The sequence below is a fragment of the Primulina eburnea genome, chromosome 3, assembly GCF_022965805.1.
Source record: "Primulina eburnea isolate SZY01 chromosome 3, ASM2296580v1, whole genome shotgun sequence".
NCBI lineage: Eukaryota > Viridiplantae > Streptophyta > Magnoliopsida > Lamiales > Gesneriaceae > Primulina > Primulina eburnea.
The window spans coordinates 20,644,886-20,668,973 of record NC_133103.1 but is presented as its reverse complement, the minus strand read 5'-3'; the positions used below and the strand labels follow the sequence as shown (position 1 = coordinate 20,668,973).

At 37.3% G+C, this 24,088-nt stretch overlaps 1 protein-coding gene and 1 long non-coding RNA gene across 2 annotated transcripts; one reads left to right on the top strand and one right to left on the bottom strand.

The window, feature by feature from the left end:
* Nucleotides 1-904: 904 nt before the first annotated feature.
* On the bottom strand, nt 905-3,978 carry LOC140827266 (probable disease resistance protein At5g04720). The gene is made up of 5 exons (XM_073189906.1): nt 3,222-3,978; nt 2,715-3,112; nt 2,279-2,634; nt 1,992-2,197; nt 905-1,918 (listed from the first exon to the last, which is right to left on the bottom strand). The coding sequence occupies exons 1-5, from the start codon at nt 3,898-3,900 to the stop codon at nt 1,080-1,082; spliced, it is 2,478 nt and encodes an 825-aa protein (XP_073046007.1). The 5' UTR covers nt 3,901-3,978; the 3' UTR covers nt 905-1,079.
* A 5,350-nt stretch (nt 3,979-9,328) lies between these two features.
* LOC140828403 (uncharacterized) lies at nt 9,329-23,668 on the top strand. Its single transcript, XR_012117178.1, has 2 exons — nt 9,329-9,494; nt 23,033-23,668. It is a non-coding gene; the product is annotated as an uncharacterized lncRNA (long non-coding RNA).
* Nucleotides 23,669-24,088: the final 420 nt, after the last annotated feature.

Genomic DNA, 24,088 nt, shown 5'->3' with positions numbered 1-24,088 from the left:
AATTGAACCGTTGGATCGATCTGAATTTTGGATATGTTGCTCAAAACACGTGTAGGTGCATTCTGAACGATGGAGATCGGATTTCGATTTGTAAAGCTATTAGCAAACCTTCTGAAATTGTGCAGAATATTTGGTACTTGAAAATTGCAACTTTTGGAGAGAACTTTTGATGTTGTTTTGGTGTGATTTTCATTCGTTCTTTTGCCACTATTTATAGGCACCAATATGACTTTAGGTCTTCCTTTTCCATGCCAAAGGTTGAACGATTTATGACATGTAATTTATTTTCCTCCATGCCAAAGGTTGTGTGGTTTATTGCATGCTATTTATTATCATCCATGCCAAAGGTTGCATGATTTATTACATGTAATTTTTTTATCCTCCATGAAATAATTCATCTACAATGCAAAACTAAAATCAACTTGCATTTTGTCTCTTTGTATAGTAAAATTTTGGATCTTCACATTTGAGACAATGATAAGTCAGCTTCCTAAAATAGATTCGTTCATTCATGAGCGAGCTCAACTCATCATGATCCATGGGCTAGTTGACTTGAAAGCAAAGTGGCCATGATCTTTGAGATAATGATGAGTCAGCCTTCTTAAAATAAAATAAGCTCGGGCGGTCGTTAGTGAGCTCGACTCGTCATTATGGAAAAACTTTATGTTATATCGAGTGTGTTTCATCATATCCGATGTAACATACATCATTCATTTGGTGTCGTGTAGACCCTACACCAAATGAATAACCTATAATCCACCGAGAGATATACACCCGTACGTGGAGCATAGCATTTCCCATACTTGTGGTGGTCCTGAGTTTCTGAAATACAGCAAACTTAAACTAATTGTTAACGAACACTGATTTAATTTGTACAGGACAACCCGTACCAAGAAACTAGACGTTAAATACATTTGGAGAGATGTTCACCAAACTTTATTTTTTCATAGAATAAAATGTATGCCACAGTGCCAAATAATGTGGTTATTTTATAGCAGTACAAGATATCACCTGTAGTACCAGGTTTCGATAGTTATGCCACATAAAACGGTCAGATAAGAAAGTATCCAACCAAGTGGTTACTCAATGAGCCAGTCCAGAGTAAAACACTCTTCAGGGACATGAACACTTAGGCCCGGTACAATCTTCTCCATTTCTTTCCACAGCCAAGAAACATCTTCATCACATATAACACGTCGTAGAGACTGAAATCTTGCCAACGACGTGGGTAAATTCTTCATTTTTGGGCACCCGCTCATATCAATCTTCTCCATACTCGTACAACCACCCATTCCCTCAGGGAGCCCTTCCATGTTCACACATTGGGAAATATCGAGATACTTCAAAGAAACCAAGTTTCCGGCTCCTGAAGGAAGCCTCCTCAAATTTGGGCAAGCATTAAGTCTCAAAATTTGTAGGAACTTCAGTCCACCCAAATCAAATGGAAGTTCTTGAAGACTGTCACAATTGGTGACACTTAGGCTCTTGAGTGTGTGCATTCTACATATGCTTGAGGGTAAATGGATCAAGTTGATACAGTGATTCATTGCAAGTTCTGAAAGATTTGGGAAGAGACGAGGAAGCTCGACTATAGAACGATCAAAAGCATTGCTTACATCGCATAGAATTAGTGAAATCTTTTTCAAGTTTTTGAGGGGTACAGCGGTGTCGGGCAATAGAAGGTCCGAGACCAATATCTTTTCAATCCACAGGCTTCTCAAGTTAGTTAAGCTGCTAAAAACCGATGTATTGTGAAGAATTGCTGTTGATGCGCTGTAGTTTATTAGTATAAGTGCCCTGAGTCTGGGCATGTTCTCAAGAAACGGTGGTAGGAAGTACTCATTTGATGAAAAATTTAGTACAAGCACTTCAGCTTTTGGACACTGGATCCTTAACCAGTCCATCTCTCTCATTTCACCTAGAACCGAACATTCAGTATAAGTACTTTTTTATTCCTTTTTTATATGTATGATGCGTGAAGGTTACAATACCTGTATGTGCTGAAATAACTCGAGCATTGAACGGCTCATCAACTTTTCTCCCCCATTCTTTAGGGAGGCCTGCTTCACTGCTTGGCATAAGCAGTCTTCTTCTTTTAGTTACGCAATCAAGATTGCTTAAATGTATAGCTAGATCCCTCAAAACATCATGCTGATAGACTGAAATCTCGTAGTAACTGCTATACTTATCTCCAGCCCTACAAAAACCACATCAAGAACACTTTCACAAAACGATTTAAAGATTACAAAAATTTATTTTCAAATTTGAGGAGCATAACCTTGAATCTTTCACAAGCGTCAAGAGATTTTTGTAAGAAAGCTCAACTAAGATGGCGAAAGCCTCGTCTTCCTCAATATCATGTAGTTCCACCCACATATTAACAAGAATGTCGAGTGGAATTTTCTTGTCTTCGGGAAAAGCACCCAAATCGAGGAAACACTCCCTCTCCTTCTCTGATAGATAATCGATACTTATTTTCATCCGCTCGAGTAATTGAACTTCATGGGATTCACAAAAAGCTTGGCTTCGTGATAACCGATTTCTAGCACTAATCCAAAACATCTCGGATTGACCATTTAGTGAAGCTCCAACCACCTTAAGTGCCAGTGGAAGCCCTTTACATTCATCCACAATCTAAATACATTCGAATTGGTTATCAAAGAATGGCTAACAAATAAACAAAAACACGTGTCAAATCAGTTTTCTCCCGTTACCTGCTTAACTAATTGTTTATCAGCACCGAGAGGTATGGAAGTTTGTCCAAAAGCGGAGTAGCAAAACAAGGAAATGGCCTCATTTTCACTCAACAACTCTAATCCATAGGAACGCTGTACAATCGATGGAGGGAATTTAGAACGCGAAACTACGAGGAATTTGCAACCAGGAATCTTGATGATCAGTTGTTCGAGAACTGATTGAGACCAAACATCATCAAGGACAACGAGTGATTGCACAGGATTCTCAGCATCAAGTTGTAGTTTTGCTTGGGGAAACATTTCACCATAGCCCAAAATATTGAATCCTGGTATCAGACAGCATATACTTCTTCTCAATTCCTCCACATTTGGAGATTGAGATACAGTAAGGAAAAGGACCCTGTTCTTGAAATAACCTGGAACATACAGTATCAGAATCAAAGTTCATGTTTCTTCTTTATATCAAATCTAAATCTTTTCCATGATCCCATATCAAATAAGATATAATTGACATAAAGGGCTTACTCCTGATTTGATCATCTCTACAAATTTCTCTGGCGAGGGTAGTTTTGCCGCTGCCACCAATTCCATGAATTCCGATTACACTGAAACACTCACTTCCCACCAGCAGCATATCTTTCAGTTTTCGCTTTCCCAGCTCCAATCCCGAGCCACACGTATTGACAAAATTACATTCCCACCACCTTACCTCGTCCTCCACCGTTTTGACGGCGGCTCCCAACCACCCGCCGTCCCTATCCACCCCAATCTTCATGGCTTCCAGTTGCCTACCCACACGATCAAATCCCTCATCCAACCCCACCCTGACATGATGAACGTCGGCTAGCACGTGTGCAGGTAGGAGTCCTTCCATGAATCTGGAGACGGTTTTCTCGAACTTCTCCATTTTTCTCGCCAGGTTAAATTGTTGGTACACGTTCCAACGGGAAGATTTGAGGACCTTTGTGGCTAACTGCTGGCCGTTTGATAGAATCTGGGAGAAGTTGTAAAGCTGGCGCTGACGGTGCTGAGGTAGCTCGACTCCAGAGAACTTGATTTCCTGGATGATTGGAAGGAGTTCTTCGATGTAGTCGACGAGTAGCAGAGCGCTCGAGCGGCAGCTGATGCATTTCTGGGATATGGCTATGAGTTGTTTGAGGAGTTCGGTGACGACTTCTCCGGCAAAGAAGTCTGTCAAACCCATATCCACGGGGAGAAAAGGGTCCGCCACCGTAGAGTACGAGAAGCTGAATAGCAGAAGTTAAGTATACATACTAGCAATTGTCCCAAATGGAGTTTAAAAAAAGCATTTAAAATTTTTAAAGCAAGAATTTTTTAAATAAAATTTAAGAATATATTTTATTATTTTTAATATATTTTATAATTCAATTTGTAATTTTCATTATACATATATCAATTTTTCACCACTCACTGCCACATTTACAATCCCCTTATGTCCTTTATTTATATATATATATATATATATATATATATATATATTATATATCTATATTTATATATATATATATATATATATATATAAATCATGTTTTTATATATATTTAAGTCTGGAATCAAATATTATTTCGAAGTTATAAATCATGTTTTATATATATTTAAGCCTGGAATCAAATATTATTTCGAAGCTTTTATATATATTTAAGCCTCGAATTAAATATTATTTCATGTTTTTATATATATTTAAGCCTGGAATCAAATAATTATTTCGAAGCTATTATATATTTATTTATATATATATATATTAATATATATATATATATATATATATATATAAATATTCATGTTTTAAATATATATTTAATCCTGAAATCTAATATTATTTTAAGGTTTTTTAAAATAATTAACTTCAAGATCGAAGAGAAGATTTCTTGTGAGATGATCTAACGAATCTTTATCTATGAGACGGGTCAATCATACCGATATTCACAATAAAAAATAATACTTTTAGCATAAAAAGTAATATTTTTTTATGGTTGACTCAAATAAGATATATGTATCACAAAATACGACAAGTGAGACCGTCTCATACAAGTTTTCGTCCTTAATGAATATATTAAATTTTAAAGCGATTCCTAATATATATAAAATCTTTTTGAGCTTAAATTCAACTTAAAACATTTTTTTAATTATTTATGTTCAATTTTTTTTAAATTATTTGCAGCTGTCCATTCAATTTTATCATTACCACAATTATAAAAAAAAAAAAACAAAAAACAAGGGACAATCGTAGTATCATTGTCTAATCAAGGAGGGGAGAATCAGTATTCTACACGTTTTCTTCGCCGAGTCGCCTAACATTGAATAATAGGAATTGTCACTGTGATTTTATTTTAAAGCATGATATTCGTATATTAGTGTAAACACGTCATATCTTTTTTTAAATTAAATTTTTAACTCAAATTAATTCATAAAAAATATATTTTTTAAACCAAAATATTGTTTTTTTATGATAGAGGGGTCAGGTCGACATATCTCATTGATATAAATATTTAAACGAACCCACAAAAAACGTACTTTTTTTTGAAAATATAATCTAAGAATGAATCCATTCGAGTTTTTATTACAGACATAATCGATACATTAAATTAAGAGGATGAAATGATGTGTGGTGTTCTTAGAGAAACCCGATGTTGACCGACGTTGGACTGATGGAGCCGTAGAGGACACGGCGTCTACGAGTCAACCAGTGAATATAGACATGTAGGCCCTTTTATTTATCAATTTTTTTATATTTTAAAAATTATTATTATTATTTTTATATAAAAAAATATTTTGAAACATTTCTTAGACTTTAAATAATAATAATAACAGACACAATTAAATTAAATATAAGAATCCAGTTTGCAGAACACAATAAGCTTATCTAATTAGAATCCAGCTATGCATAACGGTATAAAAGCAATTGTTCGATCAAATGACAATAATGAACGTTGCAGCAGAGCTTAAAGTCAATACGTTCAAGAATAACTGTCAGAAAGTACAAGACACAAATTTCAAGGAACGAATTCAAACTGCAACGAACATATTTCACAAGTTTTGATGTACGGTCACATTGCTTCTATAAATATAATATCAAACCATCAACAAGGGTGTGAAGAAAAGGTGTGGAAAAAAGGTGTGGAAAAACAAGTGTGCATATCAGCTTACAAGAAGCAACCTAGCACAGCTTTGAGGGAACACTTCAACGTGTTAACAGCTTAGATTAGAAGCATAATTCTCTCAGTGTGTGAGAACACTTTTGTGTTGTATTCATAGATCAGTTTTCACACATGCACCCACCATCACTCACATATACACATAGAATCGAGCGTATTGAAATGCTGAGTGAGTCTTGTACAAAGACATTAAACATGTGTATGTAGTCTTTGACACATAGACGTTAAACAAGTGTTGGCTGAAAGGTGCTGCCTTCAGTCTAGACTAGGAGATCATTTAGGCAGTAGCGTAAGTCCTAAGCTGTGTCGATTTGTACAAGTGTTGTATCAATCAAAGTCCTCCAGTGGATCCTACCCGAGGAGGTATAAGGGGTGACGTAGAAGCAGTTGAAGTCTCCGAACATCCATAATTATATCTTGGATATTTAACTGTTTAACTATTGTTTCAAACTGATTTGATCAGTTAGAGCTGATTAAGAGCCCAACTGACTAGTTCAACTGAATCAGTGAAATCAGTTTAGCTGACGAGCCAAATCAATTCAAGACCAGTTCAACTGACTAGTTCAGAGCATCAGTTAGGAGCCGATCAGTTTGCAAAACACGATAAGCTTATCTAAGTGGAATATAGCTGCGCACAATGGTATAAAAGCAATTGTCCGATCAAATGATAATAATGAACGTGCAGCAGAGCTTAAAGTCAATACGTTCAAGAATGACTATCAGAAAGTACAAGACACAAATTTCTAGGAACGAATTCAAACTGCAACGAATATATTTGATGGATCTTGATATACGGTCACATTGCTTTTATAAATTCAAGATCGAGACCATCAACAAAGGTGTGAAGAAAGGGTATGAAAAAAGAGTGTGGAAAAACAAGTGCGCATATTAGCTTACAAGAAACAACTAGCCCAGATTTGAGGGAACACTTCAACGTGTTATCAGCTTAGAATAGAAGCACAATTCCCTCAGTGTGTGAGAACACTTTCGTTTTGTATTCATAGATCAGTTCTCACACACTCACATATACACAGAGAATCGAGCTTATTGAAAAGTTGAGTGAGTCTTGTACAAAGACATTAAACTTGTGTATGAAATTTTTGACACATAGACGTTAAAAAAGTGTTGGCTGAAAGGTGCTGCCTTTTCAGTCTAGACTAGGAGTTCAGTTAGACAGTAGCGTAAGTCTTAAGCTGAGTGGGTTTGTTCAAGGTATTGTATAAATCAAAGTCTTTTAGTGGATCCTACCCGAGGTGGTAGAAAGGTTGACGTAAGAGCGGTTGAAGTCTCATAACATCCATAAACATATATTGTGTATTTAACTGTTTAACTATTGTTTTAAACTGATTTGATCATTCCGAGCTGATATCAGTTCAGCCCTCACCATAACGAACTGATATAAACAAGAATTGATTCACTTGTCTCAGTTAATCAGTTGACAAAAACTAAAAGTTTTAAACAGATCAGCTTTCTTAATGAATTGTTATTTTGAGTATTTTCTACTTGGTTTAAAACTAAATTCGATTTAATTAATCGGTGTTTACATTCTTAGAACACGAGCATTGTGTCTCATTGATAATATTGTGTTTGAAACATCTTCGTAGGTGCTCATAATCGATCCCATCAGTGTGATTGTACTGTGCGGAACAATCTATAAAACTCGGTGGATACAACCTGACGACACTCAAATCAAAGAGGTAAACTGTTTTATTTATTATACGGAAGAATGGTGTGCCATTTAACAGAAAAAAATCAATCATTTGAAACATGATATATAGGCTAGAAATCTTGTTTAGCTGCATATATTTGGGCTATATGTATTTAAGAACATGCTCGATAGGTATAATAATGTCACATGCCATAATAATGAAGATTGATGATATTTTTGAAAATTTTAAATGAGTAGGGAACTCAAACAAATATTTGTAGAAATAAGAAGTTTGAAAAAAAAAATTATATTTGATGAAAAACAATTATTAATATCATGCTCTAAATTGATTTTTTTTGTCAGAAGCTAAAAAACAACTAAATCGTGTAGTCTTTGAGAGGAAATCTTCCTCATCTAAACTAATACCTGCCTGAACGATATAATGCAGGTATCGGTTTACGTTGGGCTTAACAGATTTAGGCCCACATTCTAAAATCCAAGTAAGAGGCTAGTGGGCTGATTCCATGAATCAATACAAAACAAAATTTAAATTCACAGGTCATTCACATGATTAATAAAACGGGTCAATATGATATATGTTAAGTGGTGGAGCCAAAAATCCGACATTCGGGTTAGAATTTTAAACTCTAAAATCTTTTAATATTTAAATTGATCTACCCGAGATAATATCCAAAATTATAAAAAAAAAGTTACATATAAAAAAATTTTAATTTTTTTTTGGAACAAGCTCGGATGAAAAATGGTGTGGCTCCGCCTCTTATATATTTAGAGAAAAATTAATTATTTTAACGTAAAAAAAATATTTTTATTAGATAGTCGACTTATAAAAGAGATACGTCTGACAAAATTATGTCATATATACCCACATAAATGTAATATTTTTGTGCAAAATTACTGTGGATTGAGTTTGGCACGTTTAGAATATGAAGACGAAGAATGCGCATTGTCGATTGTGTAAATTCATGAAATAAATCGAGCGGGAACATTCATTCATTCCCTTTGACAACGACAACATATTCCCAACACCACCAATCACATTGACCATACATTTCATCAAATTTGTCAAGAGAGTTGGGCTGCTTTCTATTTTCTTCTTTCAATTTTTCAAATTTTAATCTTAGTTTTGTAATTTTGGTTTTTCATTTGTTTCAATATTATTTCATTAAGGACTTACACTACAAAAAAAATGATTTTTCACAGCACGTTACCAACAGCGTGCATTAAAAGCACGTTAAATATTACTTTTGACGGCGTGCACCCATATGTGCGCTGTTAATATTGTTGCACTTGACAGAAATAACGGCGTGTATTAAAAGCACCCTGCGGATAGTAAAAATATAATTTTAAAAAAGTTATACAACTAAATACGTACAATAGTGATAAAAATTACTCCATTAAGGCTACGTTTGGTTGGAGGATAGAGTAAACTAATGATTAGTACGTAAATGATAAAGAAAATGATTGTGATAGGATTGTAATATATGGTGTAAAATAATATTATGTTTGGTACGATTTTTAAGTGTAGGATAATTTTGAATTTTTTGATGAAAAGACCAATTTGCCCTTCCCCTTTTTTGAGCAACCGGCAAACCGTCGCTATCAGCGACAGTTTATGAAAAAACTGTCGCTATTAGCGACGGATTTGTACAAACCGTCGTTATTTGCGACGGATTTTTATAGCAACAGTTTTTGAGAAACCGTCGCCGATCTTATTAGATCGGCGACAGGTTCTTGCAAACCGTCGCTATTAGCGACGGTTTATGAAAAAACTGTCGCTATTAGCGACGGATATTTTTACAAACCGTCGCTAACCGGTTGGCCGGTGGTCAGCCGCACGGACCGCCTACGGCGGTCGTGGCGGTAAGTGGTGGTGAGTTTGAATTTAGGAGAAGGGTACAATTGGAAAAATAGGAGGTATTAAGAATGGGATAAGTTATCACACCTAAATTATCAGTATTATTTGTCCAACAAATTGTAGCTACAGTGCGGGCTTCTTCCTATTATCACGGGCCCTCTGATTTGATAAAAATCCAACCAAACAGGTGATTAGCCGGGATAAAATAATCTATCCCGACTAATCACCCGAACCAAACGCAGCCTAACTGACTAAGCATGATTTAACAAGTAATTAATTATTAGAAAAGAAAACCCTTCAGGCCAGAACTCTCGGTCACGTACTGCCTCACCTCACTCGCTATCACATTCCTCATCCCATCCCAGAACTCCGGAGGCATACTGCCCGGAGGAGCCAACGTCAACGTCGTCATCGGATCGTACGCATCACAATGACTGCTCTCGCAGCTCTCATATTTCTCAGTAGTTCTCCGTTCACCTGCACCCTGTTTCTGAAATCTTCTCCTCAGAGTGGAATTCCAGTGATTTTTCACGGCATTGTCCGTGCGCCCAGGGAGCAGCCTGGCGATTGTAGCCCACCGGTTCCCATACTTGTCGTGAGCCGTTAAGATGATCTCATCCTCCTCCGGGGAGAAGGGGCTGTGCTCCACGTTTGGGCTGAGCTGGTTACACCATCGCAGGCGGCAAGATTTTCCGGACCGACCCTTTATGTATTTACTTATCAGAGACCAGTTTCGAGCTCCGTACCGCTCCACCAATCCAGTCAGGATCCTGTCTTCCTCGGCACTCCACGGGCCTTTGATAGGAGTTCTATTGATCTCCGAAGAATCGAAGTACGAATCGGAGCAAGAAGAACTGGTTGGCGAACACCTATTAAATATGTCCATCGTGTCCTGTGGTCGTTCAAGAATTGAGAAATTGTTGCAGAGGGCGATCGAGCCAGTTGGTAAGTAAAGAATGAACACGAGTATTTATAGATGAAATTCTGTATGGTTTTTAAGCAGCTGGTCTGGTTCTTGGAAAGTGGCTCGTGTAAGGTTGGTGGGGTATTAGAGCATTTCAAACTATTAATTGCATGTGCTTATTATGGTTTATGTTTATGTACAAATTTATTTATAATATCACATATATTTATGCTGTGTAATATTTACTACATATCTCACATAATTTCAAGCAGACTTGACATGGGATCGACATTTTTAGCATTCGATCAGATGGATTTTTCATACTATATGGTTAATTGGTAGTCATTGGATGATCCGCACGTGATGTTCTTGGATGCAATAATTGTCTCGTTCGAATAAAACAATCGAAATATATCGTTAAGGTTGGTGTACTGTTTACAAGATTTAAGTTCCACTGTTCTCACCAATTATAATTTTTGGTAAAATGACAAGTGTTCGATATTACAAATTCTATTAAAATTTATGAGTCTCACATAATCTAATATGACCGAGATACGAAGAAAATTTATTACCCATAGATGATAAACTAAATCCTCAAATCTTACTCAAAATCGATAAGATTAATTACTCAATTCAGTGCAATAAATAATTCTTGATTTATTAAAAAAAAAAAAAAAACTTGTATCCAATTTTTATATTGAGTGAGTGTAATGCCCGGAAATTTAATCCTAGTAATCGGTAATTATTGATTTATAATTTGATATGATTACGAAAGGATTAATCGGGACACGAAATAAAAATTATATTTGAAGGGTGCAATTGTTGGACAGAAACATTGGCGCCCGAGCAGTAAGAAATGACCGCTCGAGCGCCAAAGTCCAATAGGAACACATCTTGGACAGAAGAAGTGGCGCCCGGGCGGTAGCTTTTGACCGCCCGAGCGCCAATGTGTAATCCGAAAGGAATCGTACAGAAACTGCCGCGCTCGAGCGGTAGTTTATTACCGCACGAGCGCCAGCCGAGATTCAAGAAAAGGTGACACGTTTTTCCAACATGCAGCTTAGGATATATATATACATCTTTACGTTGGTTTCTTCAGAAAAATCGAGAAAAGGGTCAGAATATATGTGTTGAAAATCCTTACGCCTTTTCTGAGAAATCCGTCCGTCTGATTTTAAATCCGACTTCAGTACCGAGTTCCTAGCAACGTAGGCTACAACTTGACGTAAGTTTTACTACGTTTGGACATGCTTTGAAATTATGCTATTGTCAGAATTGAATGGAATTCATATATGACGTTCTTGACATCATAGACATCATAGAATCGAAGTCAGATTAAGAAACGGACTGATTATGGAATTGTTATGAATTTTTAGGGTATATTGATTTATACCGGACAGATTTGGATTATGAATCGATTACAGTTTATATTGGATATGGGTTATAGATTGTAATTGATAGATGTTGAGATGGTATTGACGGGAATAGTGAAATGATACTGTTATGCCGTTGATTTTGAATTAAATTCAGATTGATCAGATTGTTATCGATTTGGGAGGTATATTGATATGAGATTATTGATATTGTGATTACCAGACAGAATGTGAATTCAGGACTTCGATTGAGCGGGAAACCGAGACTGCAACGAAAGGTATAAGTCAATTATTTTATTGCATGGATATTTGCATTACATTGATTAATGTACTTGTTCTCTTGTATTTAGATGACAGGTATTAGACAAGTTATCTTGTGACAGAAGTGCCGGATAGTGGTGGTATCGCCACGGCACATTGCACTATGTCTCAAAATAGGATGCTAGCGATAGAGCTACAGTCCTTGACGGTTAGGTTAGGACACTGGATGTTTGGTTATATCGAGTAATGGAATATATTACGGAATTCGATATAGGAACACCATATTTGGTTATATCGAGTAAAGGGTATTGGAATTCTTCTATTACGGAATTCGATATAGGAATACCAGGGCACTGGTTATATCGAGTAATAGAGATTATGGTTCCATCCTTTACGGAATTCGATATAGGAATACCACATCTGGAAACCGGGATCCCTAGACTAGGATGGAGTCTAGTCTGAATTATGTGTCGACAGTTTGATTTAATATTGTTTATGTTTCAGATTTGGATTCATATTCATGTTACCTGATTACATGCTTTATATTGTTTATATGATTGCATGTTTCATTGATTTATACTGGGGATTATATTCTCACCGGTATATCCGGCTGTTGTCTTGTCTGTATGTGTACTTGACAACAGGTGGGACAGGTCCAGGGTCGAGGAGATGAAGAGCTAGATCGTGATTAGAGTGGTGGCACCGGACTTGGACTAGATGTAGGGTTAAACACTTGACTTTAGTTTTAAACCCTAGTTTGAATAAATGTTGAAATACAGGATTTGTATTTTATATACTGATATGTATATATGTTGTATGTCACTACGTTCCGCTTTTAAAAAAAAAAAAAAAATTTTTAGACCCTGTTTTAATTGATTAATTAGTCCCAATGATGATTAAGAACTTGATTAGCGTCCGGGTCCCCACAACAGGTGGTATCAGAGCGATAGATCCTTGAGATTGAGATAGGAGATAGTGAGCGAGGTAGAATGTGTTTTCTTTCCTGCTTTTGATTGCTAGCATGATTCATGTGTTAATACATGTTACCTGACTTATCTGCTATTGATATGGTATTGTGTATTATGGGAATGGATCAGCTGTAAGATGATCCAGGGAGGCTTGAAATAGGATTATTGTTGGAAGTGCTAACCCTTTTGGTTATCAGATATGCCTCCGAGGAGAATGCCAGAACAGGGGAGTACCTCGAATCCTCCCATGGATGTGACACCTACAGCAATGGAGAAATTGCTGAAACGGTTTCAGTCATTTCATCCACCGACTTTGAAAGGAACGGAGAACTCCGTGGAATGTGAGAGTTGGTTGGACGACATTGAATCACTGTTTGACTCGTTGGAGTATACGGAGGAAAAGAGGGCAAAACTGATAATACACCAATTGCATGACGTTGCTAAACATTGGTGGATCACGACGAAACGGGCATTGGAACAACGAGGTACGGCCATTACCTGGAATGTGTTTAAGACTGAATTCTATCTACGGTTCTTTCCAGTTTCTTATAGGAAGGACAAGGGAGCCGAGTTTGCGAACCTGAAACAAGGCCAGTTGAACATTGAGGATTATGTGGCTAAGTTTTCTACTCTGCTCCGATTTGCCCCTCATGTGGCAGGAAGTGATGAGGCCGTAGCAGACCAGTTCATAAATGGCCTAAATCCTGAAATTTTTACTCTGGTGAATACTGGGAGGCCGAACAACTTCACCGATGCCCTAAACAGAGCCAAGGGAGCTGAGGCAGGCCTGATGAGGCAGAGAGAGGCTTCGTTTGTGCTTCCAGTATCGGGACAATAACCACCTCCTCGATTTGAAGGGGGCAGCAGCAGTAGTACCGGGAAGAAGGATTTCTTGAAGGCTAGAGGAAAGCAATTCAAGAAATCAGGGACTACCTCGTCCAGTTCGAGTGGCTCTAGACAGACCGGCCAGAGCCAGAGCTATGCAGGACCATACTGTTGTACTTGTGGAGGAAGACATTCCACAGATCAGTGCCGAGGAGTAGTTGGCAGCTGTCGTATCTGTAAACAGCAGGGACACTTTGCCCGAGTGTGTCCCCAGAAGAGTGCCCAGGGATCACAGGCAGCTGAGTCATCGGGATCCGTGGCTCAGGCAGGGAGACGATCTTCTGCCGTTCATTCCTTTCAGCCAGCACCATCTACTCTGTCACAGCAGAGGCCAGGAGGGGGCCAGATCGCGAGCCAGCCTCCGAGACAGCAGGCCAGAGTTTTTGCTTTGACCGAGGAGCAGGCACAAGATGCACCTGATGATGTAGTTGCAGGTAACTGTTTTATTTCTGGTTATCCTGCTTATGTACTGATTGATACTGGTGCATCACATACTTTTATGTCTGAGCGATTTGCTTTAATGCATTCATTGCCTGTTGAGTCCTTAGCTACTGTAGTATCTGTCACGTCTCCGTTAGGGACATGATTAATATCAGTGAAGTCTGTTAAATCTTGTAAACTGCAGTACGATGGGCATACGATTGAGTTGGACTGTATTGTGCTTGGGATATCTGACTTTGACTGTATTATCGGTATTGATACATTGACCAAGTACCGGGCTACAGTCGATTGTTTCCACAAGATAGTTCGATTCAGACCTGAGTTGGCTGAGGAGTGGAAATTTTATGGTAAGGGTTCGCGTGCTAGAATTCCTTTGATATCTGCCATAAATATGACTCGATTATTGCAGAAGGGAGCGGATGGATTCCTGGTATATTCAGTTGACTTACTGAAAACGAGCCCATCATTGGCAGATTTGCCAGTGGTGTGCGAATTTGCTGATGTCTTCCCGGATGAGATTCCTGGATTACCTCCGATTCGAGAAATAGACTTCAGCATTGAATTGATGCCAGGAACAGTTCCGATTTCAAGGGCTCCTTACCGGATGGCACCAATCGAATTGAAGGAGTTGAAAGAACAGTTGGAGGATCTACTGGCCAAGGGATATATCAGACCGAGTGTATCTCCTTGGGGTGCTCCAGTACTGTTCGTGAGAAAGAAAGACGGGTCGATGAGACTTTGTATCGACTACCGGCAGCTGAACAAAGCAACGGTAAAGAATAAATACCCATTGCCTCGTATTGATGATTTATTTGATCAGCTGCAGGGTTCATCTGTATATTCCAAGATCGATCTGAGATCTGGATACCATCAATTGAGAGTCAGGGACTCTGATATCTCAAAGACAGCATTCAGAACGAGGTATGGACATTATGAGTTTATTGTCATGCCATTTGGATTGACGAATGCACCAGCGGTATTTATGGGATTGATGAACCGCGTCTTTCAGAAATATTTGGATGATTTTGTTATCATATTCATTGATGATATATTGATTTATTCGAAGAATATGATGGAGCATGCTAATCATCTGAGGACTGTGTTGAGAATTTTGAGGGCAGAGAAACTGTATGCTAAATTGTCGAAATTCGAGTTCTGGTTGAAACAGGTGATATTTTTGGGACATATTATATCCGGAGATGGTATATCAGTTGATCCCAGTAAGGTTGAGGCAGTGATTTCTTGGCCAAGACCGACATCTGTACCAGAAATTCGTAGTTTTATGGGTTTGGCGGGGTATTATCGCCGCTTTATTCAAGATTTCTCGAGTATTGCCAAACCAATTACTCAGCTAACCCAGAAAAATGCTCCATTTGTCTGGTCTGAGGAATGTGAGACCAGTTTTCTTGAGCTAAAGAAGAGATTAACCAGTGCTCCTGTGTTGACGATTCCTTCAAGCACTGATGGATTTGTTGTTTACTGCGATGCATCTCACCGAGGATTGGGTTGTGTATTGATGCAACGGGGGCATGTGATTGCTTATGCCTCGAGACAGTTGAAACCCCATGAAACTCGATATCCAATTCATGATCTTGAATTAGCAGCTATAGTCTTTGCATTAAAGATATGGCGACATTATCTGTACGGTGAGAAATTCGAAATTTATTCTGATCATAAAAGCTTGAAATATCTGTTTTCCCAATCAGAGTTGAATATGAGACAGCGAAGATGGCTGGATTTATTGAAAGACTTTGATTGTGAGATTAAATACTATCCAGGGAAATCCAACGCAGCAGCAGATGCGCTGAGTCGAAAGGTATGTGCACTATCCTTATCGACGATAGGTGTTTCGAATTTGATTGAAGACTGCTGTTTGTCTAGATTAGTATTTGAGACAGATCAGAGACCAATGAGATTATATACTATTCAAGCGGAACCAGAGCTGATTTTGAAAATTAAAGCGGCTCAAAGAGTCGATCAGAATGTGCAGAAGTCGATTGCTTTGGTCAAAGCTGGACATCGGTCAGAATATCAGGTCCAAAATGGTACTTTGTATGTGAATAATCGTCTTGCTGTACCGAATGTTTCGGAGTTGAGACAGCGGATACTGATAGAAGCACACAACAGTCGATTTAGCATTCATCCTGGTGGCAGGAAAATGTATAATGATTTGAAGACACAGTATTGGTGGAAACAAATGAAATCTGATGTGACTAAATTTGTAGCCAAGTGTCTGAATTGCCAATAGGTGAAAGCTGAAAGAAAGAAACCAGGAGGATTGTTACAGAGTTTGTCTATTTCTGAATGGAAATGAGATAATATTTCCATGGATTTTGTAACACAATTACCGAGATCCTCCCGAGGTTATGATGCGATTTGGGTCGTGATTGATCGATTGACCAAATCGGCATGTTTCATTCCATACAAGATGACCTACAGATACGATCAGATGGCCGATATCTACGTCAAGGAAGTTGTCAGACTGCACGGAGTGCCGAAGTCGATTGTTTCAGACCGTGATTCTCGGTTTACTTCGCACTTCTGGCAGAGTTTGCAGCAAGCTCTCGGTACGAAGTTGCATTTGAGTACCGCATATCATCCAAAAACTGAAGGACAGTCAGAACGTACGATCCAGACATTAGAAGATATGCTGAGAGCTGTAGTGCTGGATTTTAGCACTAATTGGCAAGATGCATTGCCTCTTTGCGAGTTTTCGTACAACAATAGCTATCAAACAAGTATTGAGATGGCTCCATTCGAAGCGTTGTACGGAAAGAAATGTCGATCGCCTCTTTACTGGGATGATATCTCTGAAGTTCCGGAGACTGGACCTGACATGATCAGAGATATGAATGAAAAAGTAAAGTTGATTCAGTAAAAAATGAGGGCAGCTCAGGACCGACAAGCCAAATATGTCAACCTCAGACGACGACCGTTGGTATTTGAGGCAGGAGACCGAGTATTCCTGAAGATTTCTCCTTTCAGGGGTGTTGTGCGATTTGGGAAGAAAGGGAAATTGTCTCCACGATATGTGGGTCCATATGAGATTCTAGAAAAGATAGGAGATCGTGCCTATCGACTCGCTTTGCCGCCTTCATTATCAGGAATACATGATGTTTTTCATGTATCAATGCTGCGGAAGTATCTCCCCGATGATTCTCACGTGATTCAACCAGACGAGACTGAGCTGGATGAGACTTTGAGTTATGTCGAGAAACCGATCCGGATTATCTATCGTAAAGAAAAACAGCTCAGAACGAAAATGATTCCGTTAGTAAAAGTACAATGGACTCGTCATGGTGTTGAAGAAGCTACGTGGGAGACTGAGTCTGATATGAGACAAGAATTCCCAGCATTATTTCACTGATGTAAATTTCGAATACATTTCTGTATATACTCCTTGTTGATATGATAGATTGCTTGTGATTTCGAGGACGAAATCGTATCTTAGGGGGGGAGAAATGTAATGCCCGGAAATTTAATCCTAATAATCGGTAATTATTGATTTATAATTTGATATGATTACGAAAGGATTAATCGGGACACGAAATAAAAATTATATTTGAAGGGTGCAATTGTTGGACAGAAACATTGGCGCCCGAGCGGTAAGAAATGACCGCTCGAGCGCCAAAGTCCAATAGGAACACATCTTGGACAGAAGAAGTGGCGCCCAGGCGGTAGTTTTTGACCGCCCGAGCGCCAATGTGTAATCCGAAAGGAATCGGACAGAAACTGCCGCGCTCGAGCGGTAGTTTATTACCGCTCGAGCGCCAGCCGAGATTCAAGAAAAGGTGACACGTTTTTCCAACATGCAGCTTAGGATATATATATACATCTTTACGTTGGTTTCTTCAGAAAAATCGAGAAAAGGGTCAGAATATATGTGTTGAAAATCCTTACGCATTTTCTGAGAAATCCGTCCGTCTGATTTTAAATCCGACTTCAGTACCGAGTTCCTAGCAACGTAGGCTACAACTTGACGTAAGTTTTACTACGTTTGGACATTCTTTGAAATTATGCTATTGTCAGAATTGAATGGAATTCATATATGACGTTCTTGACATCATAGACATCATAGAATCGAAGTCAGATTAAGAAACGGACTGATTATGGAATTGTTATGAATTTTTAGGGTATATTGATTTATACCGGACAGATTTGGATTATGAATCGATTACAGTTTATATTGGATATGGGTTATAGATTGTAATTGATAGATGTTGAGATGGTATTGACGGGAATAGTGAAATGATACTGTTATGCCGTTGATTTTGAATTAAATTCAGATTGATCAGATTGTTATCGATTTGGGAGGTATATTGATATGAGATTATTGATATTGTGATTACCAGACAGACTGTGAATTCAGGACTTCGACTGAGCGGGAAACCGAGACTGCAACGAAATGTATAAGTCAATTATTTTATTGCATGGATATTTGCATTACATTGATTAATGTACTTGTTCTCTTGTATTTAGATGACAGGTATTAGACAAGTTATCTTGTGACAGAAGTGCCGGATAGTGGTGGTATCGCCACGGCACATTGCACTATGTCTCAAGATAGGATGCTAGCGATAGAGCTACAGTCCTTGACGGTTAGGTTAGGACACTGGATGTTTGGTTATATCGAGTAATGGAATATATTACGGAATTCGATATAGGAACACCATATTTGGTTATATCGAGTAAAGGGTATTGTAATTCTTCTATTACGGAATTCGATATAGGAATACCAGGGCACTGGTTATATCGAGTAATAGAGATTATAGTTCCATCCTTTACGGAATTCGATATAGGAATACCACATCTGGAAACCGGGATCCCTAGACTAGGATGGAGTCTAGTCTGAATTATGTGTCGACAGTTTGATTTAATATTGTTTATGTTTCAGATTTGGATTCATATTCATGTTACCTGATTACATGCTTTATATTGTTTATATGATTGCATGTTTCATTGATTTATACTGGGGATTATATTCTCACCGGTATATCCGGCTGTTGTCTTGTCTGTATGTGTACTTGACAACAGGTGGGACAGGTCCAGGGTCGAGGAGATGAAGAGCTAGATCGTGATTAGAGTGGTGGCACCGGACTTGGACTAGATGTAGGGTTAAACACTTGACTTTAGTTTTAAACCCTAGTTTGAATAAATGTTGAAATACATGATTTGTATTTTATATACTGATATGTATATATGTTGTATGTCACTACGTTCCGCTTTTAAAAAAAAAAAAAAAAAAAATTTAGACCCTGTTTTAATTGATTAATTAGTCCCAATGATGATTAAGAACTTGATTAACGTCCGGGTCCCCACAGTGAGTCTCATGTGAGACCGTCTGATCCGTGAGATGGGTCAACCCTACCCATATTCATAATAAAAAGTAATACTTTTAGCATGAAAAGTAATAATTTTTCATGGTTGACCCAAACAAGAGATCCGTCTCACAGATACGACCCGTGAGACTGCCTCACACAAGTTTTTGTCTTTTATATTTTTGAACTATTCAATGAACTCACTATCTTAAATTTTGAAACCACTTTCAAAACTTGAGTGATCAGGAATAAATCAATTTAATCAGATCAGATTCATTGAATCACGAGTTTACTATAAACAATGTATCGCCCACCCTTGTTGGGGTCCAATATCAGACACTGTCCTCTGCCCGTACGACAATGTGCAATGCTTCTTGCGATAAATAGTCGGATAACCAAGTACCAAATACGACATATGCTCTCTGCCTTTCATTTTAATATTTTTCCAATATGGATTTTATATCAAACTTGGTTGTGTTTTCAGTGTACCAAATCATCAAATAAATATGATCGATTTGAATTGTGAACTTGAATGAAATCTTCCAATTTAAATATTTTCCATCAAAATAAAATAGTTGTTCCAACATTTTCCAAATCAAATATTTTATTTTATTTTATTTTATCATACAAAAGTGGAATAATGGAAAAAGGGCAAAAGTGGGATTTCAATATTGGAAGGGCATCTTTGTGGAAGTAACATAGGAAATCATTGTGATGTCAATAATTGCCTTACCACGCCCTCATTTAAAACATGACGGTAACGAATCTAGTCGTGGAAATATTTTAATACCAAACTACAGAATTTCCAATAAAAAAAAACGTCAATGATGGGCACTGCTTTTTTACTTACATCCCCCTTAATTTTAAATTTTTTTTTTTTTTAATATAATCTTTTGGAATCGGGAAAGAATTTAGAGTGGGTAAATAAACTCTTTGAAAAATATTTGCTTTAAATTTTTTTTTTCCAACCGTTTTAGGCGATTGCAAGTTTTTCTCAAACGGTTATAAATATGAACCACTTGAAAAGTGCTGAAAACGGTTATATATTTCTAATGATAGTTTCAAACGGTTGGCAGTCTAATCAACAAAATATATGATATGAAATATAAAAGTTTGCGAAAAATAAAGACACGAGATTTTTATGGATGTTCGGGGAAAAAACTCCTACTTCGCCCCTTCTTCCTCCGTAGGAAAGATTCAACTAAAGGACTTTGACTTTACAAAACTCTTTGCAAGCAGCCCACTCCAATCAGAACTTATCACACTGCCTGCTTTAGAACTTTTAGTAATCACTTTACACTTATGGATTTTAAGAACCTTTGCTTCACCAGACCCCACTATTAATAAAATAACCAAAAGATTACTGATGTAATTAAACAATCTATTTTAGTAACACGAATATGATCTTTGAATAATCAGATAACTTTCTGTTGAGTACGTGCTTGATGAGGGATGAGGTGTGTGATCTTTGATTGCGCTAAAATTCTTTAAATATGCAGGCTTGTAGTAATCATATTGTTGAAAGCTTGACGATTGTGTCTTTCTTGCATACTTCAAGCTCTTTTTATATCAACTGCCATTCCAATAATCGGAAAGAGATGAGTAATCTTAACATGTAACCTTGGAATGATGTGTCACTATCAGCTGCAAATACATTAAATGTTCTTCAGAAAAGCATTTAATGTTATCTTTGCTAGCATAGCTTTGAATTTCGTTCCTTGAAGAGTTGCTACTGAGTATTCTATGGAAACTATTTTTACCATCAGAACTTGTAGGATATAAGCAATCTTTCTTTTCTGGGATAGTGAAATAAATGCATATCAATATCAGGACTGGTGTAGGACATGGTTGACTTGTAGTGGTGCAAAACCATTGAATGTCCTGAACAGGTCAGAGAATGTCTTTTATTAAGTGAGCAATAAATTGCTCTTTAATGACTCGTTTTAAAGTCTTCGAACAGCCGGTTGGAAAGTTACTTTAATAAGTTTAAACTTCTTTTGTTTCAAACGGTTGAATGGTAGACGGTCTGAAATTCAAGCGGTTGAAAACTAGGCGGTTGTAAGTTTATACGGTTGAAATGGTTCCTGTTATACACAGAAGATTGCAGCTATTTCCTGAAATAGTTAAGTGATGTTTTGATTTTGTCGATCATCGAAATTCTTAGGTAATAGTAATTCCTTAACATAATCGTTAAATTTTTTATCAACACAGTAGTCTTCAAAACATTTTAATCAAATAAACTGCATAAGACATGTTTGTATTGTTTCGCTTTGACTAGGAACAAACTATCTTGGACGAATCTCGCATGCTTAGAGTTCCAATTAAACATGAAAAAGCCTAGAATTACCAAATGTTGGTCTCTCATTTTTTTTTAAAAAAATCTAAACATTCATTCTGAACATATTTAATGTACATTACAATATTAACTCCGGGCTTAATCTGACTAATTTATCAGATATTGCTACAAAACATAGGTCCACCATTTACAATAAGCCCAGGTATAGAGCCTGATCATCCCCTAAAGTAGGGCCGACCGCAGCTGGTTTGAATATGATGTTGTTAGAGTAAATGCTCAGTGAACCAATTTGTGGTTTTGAGTTTGTTTATTTTTGTGTAAAAATAATATTAATTTTAATAATATTTCATGATTTTATTCGGTTATGATATTTACTTTATTTTATACACATGCAAGTTACATAGATAAAGCCCTCGAATATACAAAAGGTACCGTAAAGTATGTCTCTTCATGCAAGATCACGAAACATATTAGAAAGCGTACCGTATATTTTTAAAAAGTTCCTAGTCGATCCAGCCACCTAAAATGAGGATAAAAGTCGCTCGAGTTGGAGACCAGTATCTGTAATTTAAACGTCACATTTAATTGATAAGGGCATGTAGATGCTCATTTATACAAAGAGTGATCAGTTGATAAAACACTGAACAACCCTCCCTTGGTGTTTCCAAGTGGTTACCACATATCGAATGGAAAAGTATGAGGTTTGTAGAACCCGTAAATTAGACTACGTATAAGCCATGCATAATTCTAGCATTTAAATTAAAATGATTTTTATGGCATGAGTATTTAAATTATCTTCTTTAAATTTATTTATTTTATGCAGTATTTTAATTTTTATCTTTTCAGTTAATTCAGTGAGGCCGGACTGGAGTTGGAGTTTTGAGATAAAATTTAAGATTTAAGAAATCATTCCCATATTTTATTTTAGCTAGCTAGTAAGTTGATTTAAGTTAAAAGGAAGTTTAAGGAATTATTTAAGTTACTTGAGGTGAGTAGGAAATAAGTTCATTTAGGTCCCTTAATTGAGGTGTTAATTCACTAAATTATTTAAGGGATAGGTAAGGCTCTTAGGCTGCGTTTGGTTCGGGTGATTAGCCGGGATAGATTATTTTATCCCGGCTAATCACCTGTTTGGTTGGATTTTTATCAAATCAGAGGCCCGTGATAATAGGAAGAAGCCCGCACTGTAGCTACAATTTGTTGGACAAATAATACTGATAATTTAGGTGTGATAACTTATCCCACTCTTAATACCTCCTATTTTTCCAATTGTACCCTTCTCCTAAATTCAAACTCACCACCACTTACCGCCACGACCGCCGCCGGCCGACCATCGACGGACCGACTACCGTGGCCGACCACCGGCCAACCGGTTAGCGACGGTTTGTAAAAAACTCCGTCGCTAATAGCGACAGTTTTTTCGTGAACCGTCGCTAATAGCGACGGTTTTCAAGAAACTGTCGCCGATCTAAACAAGATCGGCGACGGTCTCTCAAAAACCGTTGCTATAAAAATCCGTCGCAAATAACGACAGTTTGTACAAATCCGTCGCTACTAGCGACAGTTTTTTAATAAACCGTCGCTGATAGCGACGGTTTGTAAGAAACTGTCGCCGATCTAAACAAGATCGGCGCCAGTTGCTCAAAAAAAGGGGAAGGGCAAATTGGTCTTTTCATCAAAAAATTCAAAATTATCCTACACTTAAAAATCGTACCAAACATAATATTATTTTACACCATATATTACAATCCTATCACAATCATTTTCTTTATCATTTACGTACTAATCATTAGTTTACTCTATCCTCCAACCAAACGTAGCCTAAAGGTATTAAAATTTATCAACTAAACAACATTTCCCCTTCATTTTTATTGTGTAATTTCGGCCACCCTTAATTGATTAAGCATTGATATGCCAACTCACCCTTTGACCCATTCTTTGTTATTTTAGCATGCTAACCTTTTTAATTATTAATCAACCTTAATTAACTAATTATTAAGCTTTATCCTAGTCTAGATTTGCATGAGAGAATCAGCCACTCATTCTAGATCCATCCAAGAAGCCATTTGATATCAACCAATTCAAATTTCAAAAAGAGAAGACTTGGTCATACCTTTGCATCCCTTTATTTTTGGATCTCCCTCACACTCCTAACCATCATTCCCCCACCCTCATTCACGAAATTCAGAGTAATTTTGAGAGAAAAATCGTGGCTAGCACTAGAGAAAAAAATAGAGAGAAAATCG